Source organism: Lissotriton vulgaris, chromosome 1_1 (assembly GCF_964263255.1).
Source record: "Lissotriton vulgaris chromosome 1_1, aLisVul1.2, whole genome shotgun sequence".
Classification (NCBI taxonomy): domain Eukaryota; kingdom Metazoa; phylum Chordata; class Amphibia; order Caudata; family Salamandridae; genus Lissotriton; species Lissotriton vulgaris.
The window spans coordinates 2,090,055,150-2,090,068,950 of NC_141685.1; the positions used below are offsets into that span (position 1 = coordinate 2,090,055,150).

The 13,801-nt window shown below is 43.9% G+C and overlaps 1 protein-coding gene across 1 annotated transcript in view; it reads left to right on the forward strand.

Annotated features, from left to right (window-relative positions):
* The first annotated feature begins 1,002 nt into the window (after positions 1-1,002).
* Positions 1,003-13,801, forward strand: part of VWF (von Willebrand factor) — a 1,126,314-nt gene continuing 1,113,515 nt past the window's right edge. The window contains exons 1-2 of the mRNA XM_086921215.1: positions 1,003-1,134; positions 8,965-9,016. Coding sequence (XP_086777341.1) covers positions 1,123-1,134; positions 8,965-9,016 — 64 coding nt within the window. The 5' untranslated portion in view covers positions 1,003-1,122. The remainder of the gene's footprint in view (positions 1,135-8,964; positions 9,017-13,801) is intronic.

A 13,801-nucleotide genomic window follows, 5' to 3' on the forward strand; every position in this document is an offset into this window, starting at 1 on the left:
TCGTTGCTCATCAGCATTAGTCGGATATGATCTAAGAGCTACCAGAAACGGATTTCCTCTAACCTATTTCACTATTTACGTGTGTGATGTACATGTGCATATATCTATAGACAGCGGGCTGTATGTGCAGGTTTTGGGTGTGTTCAACAGTAGTCAAGCTTGACATGGCTCTGTAACGAAACACAAAAGCATGACGCTGCTTGCAGAATGCGGTAAGGACCCCTGAGACTCCTACTATTCACAGATGTTCAATGGCCGTGGGCTGATTGGAGGCATTTCGAAGGGTGCTGCCCTCACCCCTGCAGGGCCCTTAGTTACCCCCTTCAAGTGTCTTGGACATCTGACTTAAAACGTATTGCATTCCCTTGTTCCAGGCCCAGATATCCTGGAGAGACCTGACCGACAACATCAACATTCAGACCCATGCTCAGGCTCCAAGCGAGGCAGGACTACCAAGAGAATTGTCCCCGTTACTGCTGAAATGCAGTGGTTCGATTCTTGACTTCAAGGAGGCCAATACTCCCTTTTCACACAATGCACTCAAATGCCACCATTAGTAGTGGCTTTCGGTAAAACACGGGCGGCCTGTCTCCAGGCACTGACCCCATGAACCTGCACTGTGACTTACCTGCTGGGCTTGCCAGTGCGCACAATGTATGTGTGTTACAATGGGATATTAGCAGGGTGTTCTCTCACCCTGTTTCAAAACTATCTGAGAAACTGATTTTTCTTTTTCTTGTCTGAGTTTGCAGTCATTTCTCTTGGCCCATCTCAGTGGCGATGAGGCTTCCCCAGAAAGCCAGTTCAAAGAGCGATCTCTCACCGCTGTTTTAATGCACTTCCCTCCATTGTCCCCGTTTGGCAATTAACAAGGCCGACTTCCCCGGTAGGAGCCTCGCACAATGGCGTGGAGACCCCGACGGATGTGGCACTCAGCCTTTATCTGTACTCTTTTTAAAAACACCAGCCTTCCCGTCATATATAAGCCCCTGGCGGCGTCCAGCCCCGGTCTGAGCCGTCCAGTCTGCGGGAGGGTCCGGGTGCCATGGAGAGTTAGGGTTTGCAGTCCCCTGGACCGAGCAGCCTTCTTTTTCGGGGCGCACAGCGGACCTTCGCGCGGCCATGGAGCTCAAGGTGGGTATGATCTCTGGCGCGGGCTGCGGCATGGTCTGTGTACATTTTTACTTCATAGCAAGGAAACAAAATGTTTCTTAAACTTTTTTTAGGCTGAAAGTAAAAATAGGAATTATGAATAAAAAATAAAAGAAAACGGGATAAATATAATGTGTGGTGTTTGTAAGAAGTAAAAAGCAACAGGCAGCTACCAAGAAGTATTTTCAGTGTTTTTTAATACATTTATTTGTAATTCTATGTGTTGCGCTCCGTGCTTTTCAGTGTATTATTTATTTCTTTTGAAGTTTTTTAAAGCGCTTTGTTTTGGACAGTAGTGCTGTTCAGAGAGGATATCAAATGCTTTCATTCGTTTATACATATAATTTTTAGTAATTTTAAGCTACACAGGGGCTGATTTACAAGCCCCTTGCGCCACTTTCCCCGTGTTAAAAGTGACGCAAAAGTGACGCAAGGGGCTTGTAAATATGCCCCACAGTTTGCAAAAAAGCTTTAGCGCCACGTTTGCAGGGTGCTCGGGTGATGGTGCACCCTGGCCGAGCATGGGAAGGCGTCACTAGAAGATTGCCATGAGAAAAAATCTTTATTCTTGACGAGTGAGGGAAGGAGCGGGCTCAGGTGTGGTGAGGAGATTGCATTGCACTGTATCATTGTTGTGTATCTTGGTGTTGGGGTGGAAGCGGACAGCCACCCTCAGTAGAAAGACAAGGGCAGTGCGGGTCTGCAATGATCAGAGCAGGGCGCGGCCGCTGTAGCGGGAGTGGGGGCAACGAAGGAAGGCTCTGTGATAAAGGCGGACCCCCGGCAGGGGGAAGGTGGGCAGGCCCTGCCAGTGATCTAAGTGCGCATCAAGCCCTGTAGGGGGAGCTGGGCCATGCAGCATCTATGATTAAAGCAGGCAGCCAGTGGTGTAGAAGGCGATGGGGAGTGTAGGGTCAGAGACCAAAGCAGGCGGCCAGTGGTGTAGAGGCGATGGGCAGTGAAGGGTCAGAGACCAAAGCAGGCAGCCAGTGGTGTAGAAGGCGATGAACAATGTAGGGTCAGAGACCAAAGCAGGCGGCTAGTGGTGTAGAGGCGATGAACAATGTAGGGTCAGAGACCAAAGCAGGCGGCTAGTGGTGTAGAAGGCGATGAACAATGTAGGGTCAGAGACCAAAGCAGTCTGCTATTGGTGTAGAAGGTAAAAGGCAGTGTAGGGTCAGAGATCAAAGCAGGCGTCCAGTGATATAGAAGGCGATGGGCAGTGTAGGGTCAGAGACCAAAGCAGGCGGCCAGTGGTGTAGAAGGCGATGAACAATGTAGGGTCAGAGACCACAGCAGGCTGCTAGTGGTGTAGAAGGCGAAATGCAGTGTAGGGTCAGAGATCAAAGCAGGCGGCCAGTCGTGTAGAAGGCTATGGTCAGTGTAGGGTCAGAGACCAAAGCAGGCGGCTAGTGGTGTAGAAGGCGATTAACAATGTAGGGTCAGAGATGAAAGCAGGCGGCTAGTGGTGTAGGAGCTGATGAACAATGTAGGGTCAGAGACCACAGCAGGCGGCTACTGGTGTAGAAGGCGAAGGGCAGTGTAGGGTCACAGACCAAAGCAGGCGGCCTGTGGTGTAGAAGGCGATGGGCAGTGTTGGGTTAGAGACCAAAGCAGGTGGCCTGTGGTGTAGAAGGCGAAGGGCAGTGTAGGGTCAGAGACCAAAGCAAGCGGCTACTGGTGTAGAAGGCGAAGGGCAGTGTAGGGTCACAGACCAAAGCAGGCGGCCTGTGGTGTAGAAGGCGATGGGCAGTGTAGGGTTAGAGACCAAAGCAGGTGGCCTGTGGTGTAGAAGGCGATGGGCAGTGTAGGGTCAGAGACCAAAGCAAGCGGCTACTGGTGTAGAAGGCGAAGGGCAGTGTAGGGTCAGAGACCACAGCAGGCTGCCAGTGGTTTAGAAGGCGATGGGCACTGTAGGGTCAGAGACCTTAGCAGGGGGCTAGTTGCATGGACAGAGATGTGATCGAAACAGAAATGCCATCTCTTCAGAGGGCGCTATCAGTGCAAGGTAAGGTATGTGCAATCTTATGGATGAATTTGAATGCTATAGTGAGGATTTTGTATGAGAGCGCTTTGTATAAAGATTCATGATTATCTCAGTTAAACTGTGAATGGCAAGCACACTTCCAAAAGCATTATTTTTTGGGGATATGTTTACACATAGTATCTATCTATCTATCTATCTATCTATCTATCTATCTATCTATCTATCTATCTATCTATCTATCTATCTATCTATCTATCTATCTATCTATCTATCTATCTATCTATCTATCTATCTATCTATCTATCTATCTATCTATCTATCTATCTATCTATCTCACTGTCTGTCTGCCCGTCCCGTCCGTCTGTCTATCTATCTTGATGGATATATTGGCTAAGCCTTCCAATTGAACGTTTCCCAATGGTTTTAAAGCTCATGTTTCACAGGAGAGGTCCAACTGTGAAATATTTCTTGTAATTCACAGTGCTGATATAAATGGCAGGATATTTACCTTGCCTGAACAACAGGAGCAAAAATGTAACTAGCATTTGGCCTTTGTTTCAATGGGAGTTAAAAAACAACACGTCCACCACGACAGCGCTGCTCTTAGAACATTAAGTAGTACACCTCATAAGCTGACGTTTGCGGGAATTGATGCAAGCATCCACAAATGAATCCTCCCCATTGTGTGAAAATAAACATTGCAAACTGAAAGCACTGTCAACAAGAAGTTACACTTATTCCCAAAAAACCCAAACATTGGCAGACATATCTGCCTTGTCAGGCAAACAATGATTACAAAACGGATTACACTCAATTGCTTCTAAAGAGTACTAAAATCAATTAATAATGAAATATATAAAAAAAATACAAAACGAGTAAAATGTATATTAAGGTCCTATATTGTCATCTCGGGCTTCAGGTGACATTTAGAAATCACACGACCTTCGTCCTCATGGTTTGCACTTGTCACCAGAGCCCCTTGATGGCAACAAGGTCCATATTACACAGTTATACATTATGTATTTTCTCTCTTTAGCTCTTGAATATTAGGTAGACCTTAGCTGGCCCTAAGGGATCTAGGATGGGTTAGTGGTAGGGCCTAATTCGAAGTCTACTATGTTCTTGCTGATCAGGGACGGCCATTGCTGGGTGACCATGCATACTCCACTCCTCTCTGCTTAAAAAAAGTATGATCTGAAATGTGTATTCAGCACAACACTGCAATCCTCATGGTTTAGAGGGTATATTTCAATGCAAGCAATTTATTTGTCTGTGTGTTTCAATGCAGGGAATTTATTGCTTGCATGTTTCAATGCAGGGGATTTATTGGTTTGCATGTTTCGCTGCAGGGAATTTATTTTTTGCATGCTTCAAAGCAGGGAATTCATTGTTTGCGTATTTACTGCAGATAATTTATTGTTTGCGTGTTTCACTGCAGGGAATTTATTTGTTTGCGTGTTTCACTGGAGGGAATTTATTGTTTGCGTGTTTCAATGCAGGGAATTTATTTGATTGCATTTTTCACTGCAGGGAATTCATTGTTTGCGTTTTTCAATGCAGGGAATTTATTTGGTTGCATGTTTCAATGCATGGAGTTTATTGTTTGCATGTTTCAATGCAAGGAATTTATTTGTTTGCATGTTTCAATGCAGAGAATTTATTTGTTAGCGTGTTTCAATGCAGGGAATGTATTATTTCTGTGTTTCAATGCAGGATATTTCTTTGTTTGCTGTTTTTCACTGCAGGGAATTTATTGTTTGCGTGTTTCAATGCAGGGAATTTATTTGTTTGCGTGTTTCATTGTGAGGAATTTATTTGTTTGCGTGTTTCAATGAAGGGAATGTATTTGCGTGAGTTTTGAGCCTTTTTTAACGGAGATGATTGATGTCACAGGATGTAATACCGAGATGTCAGTCGTGTCTGGGCGTTTGATACAATTCAGGTTACTTGGTAGTGTGAGTCAGCAGTGCTGTTGGTTTCAATAACTGTCTAGTTGGTCTTCGCTTAATTTGTAAAAGCATTTCTATGTTTCTTTTGGAGCTACTGGTCGACATTTAAAACTGTTTTTTTCGATAGATTTCACTCAAACCTATGCTCGTTTTTGTTATTTAAAGAGCAACGCACATCTAATGTAGAAATGTTAAAGCTTCTTTTTAGACTGCAAATGTAATTTTTAAAAAATATTTTGAGTCTATATATATACATATATTTATGAATCTTTAAAGGGACGAACCCATAAGACTTTCAAAACGTGAGGGAAAGTGTCCAAGTCATATGTTATCTAACTATTACAGGTCACCAGGGAGTTGTATGCCTATACAGAGGCTGCACCTGTGTTATACCAGGGGAAGGATGCTGCTGTGGTCTGTACTTGAGTGAAAAATGTTCCTTCAACGTAGAATCTGAATTGCAAAATGTTGAACGATACTCCTTATGGTATTTCAGAAGAGTGGTGATGTCAAGCCTGCGAGAAGAAACATAGGGTCATATCCTTAAAGGCTTTTGGTAGTCTCAAATCCTGCGGTGCATAAAGTGACATGCTTTGTGATTTGAATAACCCACACTCTGATGTACTGAAGTGTCATGGTGAGTTGTCAGTGTCTTTGCTACTTGCAATGCCAACATTGTGGCTCCTTGTGACCTGTAATGCTATGTTTCAATGGCAAGGGACTTCTCTTGTGAAACATAGAAAGATTACTGACGGCTGAGAGAAGTTGGTAGCCAATCACAAAGTGAAGGATGCCCATGAGGGGCAGCTGCTGGCATCAGATAGAGCCGTCACACTGCATGCTCCCCCTGCCCCTTCATCAGAGGACATTTATTTCACCGCTGCAGCTTTTTCATTTTTAAGGAACAGCGATTGCTAGAGTCCCTTTTTAAACATCTTTTTGAGTGGTCTGCTCCCCTTTGTAGGCTTCTGTGTCTATATCTGCAGCACTTCATATTTGCAGAGGAAATACCTCATTATGGACATTACTGAGGTAGATTTTCGGGTGATCCTCGAGAAACCCTATTTTGTGAACTGCCGCATTAATGCAAAGGAAAGAGAAGTAAAATGTGTCTCAGCCACTTCTTAGACGCTGGAAAGCACAGCACTGTGAGGCAACACAGCCCACAGTACATATGGCATTTATTTACTGTTTATTTATAGGGAATGCTTACTGCCGCCATGCCATGCAGGCCGAAAGGCTGTTTTTGACAGGCCTTAGTGTGAGGCAGGCGAGCGGGTAAGCAATACCTTACAAAATTGACTATTTGTAAATGATCAGGTGACTCACAAAGTTATATGTATGAGTGAGTTTGATTTAAATGCTTAAATAACTTCTTTACAAGTACAAAACAACTATTTGTAAAGCACGGTGGTGGGACAGCTAGCAGAGTGTGCCCACAAAGTGCAAAAGAGAACAAACTCTTAAAATAAAGGAGGGAGGAGGATGGTTGCCGAAACAACTTCACTTTAAGCTTGCGTTTGAATGAAAGGTTCAATTTCCTTCGCCGCCGAGAGAGCCTGTGCCAGAGTTGTGCCAACATTAAGGCACGACCCTTTCCCTACCTCGCTTGCTTAGATCTAGAAACATAAAACAAGAAGTTGTTTGTGGATCGCAGAATTCTTGAGAGTTGATATCTCTGAACGCGTTAATGAGGAAATGCCAGTCCTCAAGTCCAAAAAGTATTGTAAGGGAGGCAAAGTGACTCAAATTGCACACTCTTTGTTACCGACAACCAATGAAAACCTTTCTGGGCTGGGGCAACTTGGTCATTACAGTGAAGACCACATATAACATGCACAGCCGTGTTTTGAGTCTCTGTGGGATAGTCAATACAAAACTATAACTAGCTAGAAAGGCATTATCTGCAAAGTCCATATGCGAGATGACCACCATCATAATTGTTCGTTTATATCAGAGGACGCTTAAAGATCTCAACACTTCTTCAGTAAATGAAGATGGAAGAAACCTGAACTCATGGCAGCAGATATCTGATCTCTCATTTACACTTCACGGTCCATCAAAACAACTGGATTCTTTACCTTAAAGTGAGGGTTTTGACCATACTCATAAGTGTTCCACCCATAATTCCTTAAGTCATATGGAAAAGGCACCAATCCTCATGGTTTCTGTTTTGCCAGAATATCATTTTAATTGTTGGCTCACATCCATATATACATTTCCATCACATGTGCCCCAAATATTCTTCTGTCATCTTCTGTACTTGGAGCAATTGAAAAAAACAGGTAAGTCTCAGCAGAATCAGTGTGAAACAGAATATCACAGGAACTGAGTAAAGCTATCAGAAAGAACATATACACATTAATAAAAAGGAGAGGGGACAAGGCGATTCCTTGAGGAACACCACAGTCTAACGGCTTCCACTCTGAGGTACAAATACCTAAAGTAACAGCCTGCATTTGCCCCAAGAGGAATGCAATGTAATGTATGCACTGGGGCATATTACCAACAACTAGCGATAATTTTTGTCTCTAACTTGTTTAGAGACAAAAATTATCGCCGCACATCGGCGATTTTTATCGCAGATAAACCTTGCTATTAACAAGGTTTATCGCAAATGCGATAAAAAACGGCCGAAATGCATGAATATCGCTGAAAAGTCAGCGATATTCATGCATTATCGAGCAAATGCTCTTAGCCATGTTATCCACCTCCCATTGGATAACATGGCTAAGAACTGCTCAGGGCAGGTGTCAGCTTTTGGAGATATTCCCGCTTAGCGTGAATATCTCCAAAAGTTGGTAATAGGAGATAGCGATGTTAGCGACTGTTTTCAGTCTCTAACATCTTGGCACGCCCACTTTGCATCTCATTAGTGATAAATATCACTGACATGCAAAGTTGGGCCCAAGATGGTCGCTATCTCCTACTAGCTGTCGCTAACTGGTGTTAGCGACAGCTTGGTAATAGGGAGATAATTTTATCTCCGCTTTCTTGGCTTTTAAAGCCAAAAAAGCGGAGATAAACCCCCTTGATAATATGCCCCACTGTCTTTTATGGCATTTTAGCCGAAATAAAGAATTTAAAGAAAGAATGACTCTAACCATGCAAGCGCATCTTTCTTAACATCTCAGTAAGGTCATCTTTTGATTTACACAGTGTGCTTGAGGGTGTGGAAGACTGCAGAGTGATCTAATAAAACAAGGGCTCCAACACTGTGATAATCAGCCAACATACCTGAATTGTTTACATTTTTGTCTTTTAACGGAATCAGCTCTGTTGAGAGACTGGATATCCAGTTGATGCACAACCTAAATTTAGTTCTTACAGTGGCATATTTCAGCCACATTTGGTGGATTCAGAGTGGCTATAATATTCGACAGGTCAGATAGATCAGCTTATTTTTTTGAAATTGGCAAAGTAATTTTTGCACTTGTAAAAGGACTTGCTCACATGATAGTGTCCTGTGAGTAAATCTGTTCCAGTGATAATGAAGTGGGCATTGAATAGCACCCACAAATGTACACGTTTGGAAAAGAAAATACCCCCAAAAGGAAAGGATTACACCCCCAAAATGGTTGGAGTGTAGAGTTAGGGGATTTTCAATGTGGAGAAATGTTTTCTCAGTCTCGAAACAAACTGGCACTCCAAAATGTTTTACATGCAGAAATATACTCTTTTGAGAAAATAGAATTTTCAAGACTTTTTCAGGAGTATGACTGGACAGAATTCTAAAGAGATGTAAGTCTGCAGTCCTAATAAACACTAATCCTGTGGCTGTATTTGTGTGACTGTGTCTGTAAATTAGGTCATATCTTGTAAGGAAGAAAGCCACTACTACTTGTATTTTTAATTGTTTTGCATTTTCTTTTTCAGATGAATTACAGACAAATCCTCATAATTGCGGCCGTGGCCATTTTAACACACGGTAAAGCACGCTTTATTTTATTACTGCTATACTACACGAGTGTAAATTGTATCAATTCACAAAATCAATGTTGCACAATTCTGTTCGTAAGGGCCAGCAAAAAAATTAACTTGCTAATTCCTTTGGCAGACTGTGTGTCAATAATAATGTTATAAGAGACAGAGGAGCAGGTACCTCTATTAGTCTGGAGTGTCACCAGGTTTCAAACATCTCTGCATCAGATGACGTAGAAGGACACCGCCCGTTCGACCATATCTAAGGGAGGACGTAAACAGTTGTACTGATGCTGAAGTACTGCCAGTACCTATTGAAATTTTCCACTACCTTGGTTCCTAAACTTTTGGGCGTTGGTCCTAAGTAGAATGTATCATTTTCTTTAGAGACAAAAAAATATATAAAATTACTTTTCACAAATGTGTCACTGATTATGTTCTTTCTATTTACATTTCACACATCGTAGTTTATGTCTATCTACATTGTCCATTTTCAGGCTCACACATTGCCTGTCTTGTCGCTCCTGTTTCTTGTTTTATTTCTGAAATCCTTTTAATGGATCATGATCTTGAAACACACTTTAAGCTGTCCACTGCTTTTTTGGCTGTGTGAGAACTGGGTGGGGTCCAAGAAGTAAATATTTCACAATGTTGGCACTGCCACTTGCATGCTGTGAGACTGCGTACAAACAAATCTGTGGAAACAGTTTGCCAGCTGCAAATGAACGATAACATGTTTCGGCATTGAGACAGGTGGGATTAGCTGATGCCTCAAGCAAAGAGGAACAGGGCTTCCAAAGTGGCGTTTCAGTGCTGGTCCTGGATACACTGACATTGAGGGGCAAATTCATCAAATAACAAGCATTGGCATAGCCAATAGGTCTCGCTTTGGGGACCTTATAAGTATTTAGTTATGTAGCACAATATCCTTGGTGCATCAACATCAACTGTTGCATGGCTAAACACTTATAAGGTACCAAGGGCGAGACCTATTGGCTATGCCAATGCTTGTTTGCAGTTTCTGGTGGTCATTTTATCTTTTTTACTGGTTCAATCACTGGCTTTGAAAGCTTCATACTCACTGAGCTGACCACATTTTGTCTTGTGAAGGCACCGAGCACCAGTGCATGTGTTGTTCTCGATTGCTACACTGCTGTGAACCTCTTTTTCTTCCGGGACTCAGGTGTAGGGGTCCTCACAGGGAGTGGGACCCCTCTATCCTTAAACCCAGACGCTCAGGCTCCCTTTTCAGTGAAGCCATCACAAGGCTTATGGGAAAGGCCTGTGGTCAAACGCTGAGCTACCAGTTGGCGTTACCTCCCAAATTTAGAACCTGGCTGAGTATTGGATGCTGTAAAAATAAAACCTGAAATTTGCACTTCTTTACATTCAACGCTGAATCCTCTTCACAAGCTATTGGATGCAATTTTGCAAAAGTCAAATCTTTGGCCAAGGGTGGGCTGGACCTTACCTGGCAGCGCGTGCAGAGCGTCAAGAGTCTGTGTGTTGGTGCTCACTGCTCTGCTTTTATTTGCCTCCCTCCGTCCTGGAGTCTCATCACAAGTCCCCTGTGACGTTTGTAAATGAGCCCACCTGAGTGCGTGGTGCGTGCTAGTGTCTGGGAATCCCCCCCATCTCACTCCAAGAGGGACGCCAACCACTGGGGGCGTGGAGCGGTGGATGTGTGCCGCCGCCGCACACATGGGCAGCGCTGCACAATGGTGTGAGCACCACACAAGCCCTTGGCACGAGCAGGAGCCTGAGCAGATGTGTTATGAACATGTAAACCCTATGGCCAAGATTTACTGCATTATTGCCTGAGGCTTGCGTGAAGTTAAGTAGCACGAACCATACAATAGGACATGTAACCCCTGATAATCCATGCAGAGCAGGTGTAATGTGGCCTTATGATTTTCATAAAAATTACTTGCGTTGCGTGATGTACCCCATAGCAGTTGTCATTGCAGAGATTGTTCTGCAGGTTGTGCTCCGAGTAAGAAACACTCACACAGACACCGCCTGCTCTCATTTGTGCAGCAACGCGAGGCTGAGTCATGTTCAGGGCTGTGCAAACCACATTTTTAGCGCATGCTTAGCTAGTTACAACTTCGGCACTCAGTGTGTTGTAAACATGCCGCAACGCAATGTCTTGCTGTTCATGTAACGGAAGGCTGTAGAAGTTTTACTAAAACTGACATTGGTAGACGCAGGCTAATGTTTCCATCATTACTGAACAGTGGATTCTTTTCTCTTTGGGATGCAAAGCCATTTTTACAATGCACCCTCCTAACCCTGACGTGTGTTGCTAAACACAAAAACATGTTTTACAAAACACAAGGTGCACTGTTCGCACAATGAGAGCTTTATAATCTTAGGTTGTGTAGAAGGAGATCATTTTTTTGTATGTTCCATCTTAGGAATCTTTGCGATCAACAGACTGCAGTTCCTTAAAGAGGTGTCGCCGGCCAAAGATCTCCACGCAAGATGACACTGCTTCCTGTATTGTCTTAAAAAGGAGAAAACATCCCAACTGGGCTTGAAATTAGTGCAATCTTCATTTGTAGTTTCCAAACCCAGAATCTTTGAGCTCGGGATGAACTGGAATGGAATGGACAATGAAGAGCTTGCAGCCTTTGATTTAGGGAAACATACCAAGATCACACAGGCATTGACGTGTATGGAGAACAGCAGATCCACTCCCAATCACTGAACAGTCCAATAAGAATGGAAGATTTTGCAGTTCTCAACAGGGTGAATAGATAAGTGCAAAGTAAAAACAAGCATGCGTCGCGCTGAAAGGAGGCAGCAGGGGGAGGGGAGAGAGGAGGGGTGCGGCGCCTGTTTCCCTTGCGGCAGCGAGCAGGAACCATCTGTTAATTACTAACAGATGGTTTTGAAAGCTCGCTCCCGCAAGGGAATTGCCAAACGTGCACACGTTGCCGTTCAAAGCAATGCAACACGTGCACGTTTTACCTGTAAAAGTGAAGCGATGGCTAAAGGTCTTTTTCCTATGCAACACATGTGCGCTGCATAGGCGAGACCTAATCATGCAGCGCAGGAAGCCGTTTTGCTGAGCTGTATGAATGGGAAAGGGCAGGCATGCACCGTATTTTTTTTTTTTTTCTGATTTCAAATATTTTTATTGAAAATAAATTTGTTTTACATATACATAGACAAACATTGTACAGTGCATTCCTATCTTTTCTCTGCACTAGCGGACAATGTGCTGCCTAACGCCAATGCAGGCACCCTTAGGGTGCCTGCTTTGTACAGCAGGAAGGGATACCTTCCTGCTCAGAAGCAATCTGCAGAGGCATTTTCTTCTTTCCATGTGTGATGCAGAACGCAGCACACACAGAAAGAGTCCCTTGCTCACCTTGCCACTGGATTCAAGCAAGCCGGGCTGAAGACGGCTGGAATGCCAGAAACCGGTCCTCGGAAGCTTGTTTCCGGTCCAGGGAAGACATGGCTTGGCAGTTCGGGCTGGACTGTTCCCATGAGGCACAGGGTCAGACTGATTTGCATATAGCCATGTCTGAACTGGGGTGGCAGAGTGGGCTAAAGAACGGTGATGGATTAAACCCCGATCTTTTGACTGGGTGTGAGTGTTTGATTGATTCAGATTCTCCGTCCATCACCACCCCCTTTTGTAACGCCAATGCAGGCACCCTTAGGGTGCCTGCTTTGTAGAGCAGGAAGGGATACCTTCCTGCACAGAAGCAATCTGCAGAGGCATTTTCTTCTTTCCATGTGTGATGCAGAACGCAGCACACACAGAAAGAGGAGGTAACGAGGAGAAATAAAGATATTTCTCTTCACTACGTCTCACCAGAGAAGGTATAGCATTTTGAAGCACTCCCAGGTCTACTAGTAATAGCAAATCTGGGAATGCATTAAAAATCATGGAATAAAGCGTGGGCACACGTACCCTCCATCCATGGAATGGCTTCCAGGGCGGAGTAATGCAACGCAGGAATTTACGCAGCATTTAGTTACTCTAGATTGATTAAGCCACACAACTCCACTTAACGCCTTGCATGCTTTGATAAATCCTACTTAGTAGTTGCGTCGCCCTGGCGCCCCAATATCAAGGCGCAAGGGGCGATGCATCTGCTTGGTCAATATGACCCTAAATGTAGAGCAGGAGATGCGCACACAGTAGGCATTGCATAGTGACTTTGAGTCGCTGGGGGACAGGGTTTGTTAGACAGACATTTGTCAGGTTTAACCCTTGAACTGATGGATAAAATTAATTAACACAGCTGAGGGTTTGAACACAGCATACTAATACAACATTTCGGGCTGTGTCGTGCCTTTTGTGGGATAATTCTGAAACATGCAGCACGCTGCTGGCAGCCACATGCGCATATTGCACAATGAAGAAGCTGCCGACTAAGTGCAAGAAGCTGCCTGCAAGCTTCTAGCATTGCACACCCAGAGGGCAAAACAGTGGTGCAGTATTATACTAACTTGTTCTTTTTACAGCGCTACCTCCCTAACTTATCTCATGTGTTAGTTCTATCAATAACACATGTTATTATTATCTAGTTTATCATACTCAACGAATGGCCGCAGAAGAATGGAAGGCGGGTCTGCATTGCCGAGGTTGAACACATGACCTTGAGTACATTGCCTTTGCTAGCAGCAAAAGTTCTAATCACTGAGCCAGGATGTCACTGTCAGAGAAGCACCAGAGGGGTTTGTCAGAAAATCATCACCATAAATATCATCTGAAACGAATATGTCTTTAAAATATTGTTTCCAATATGATTGTCTTGTTGAGTGCACCTTT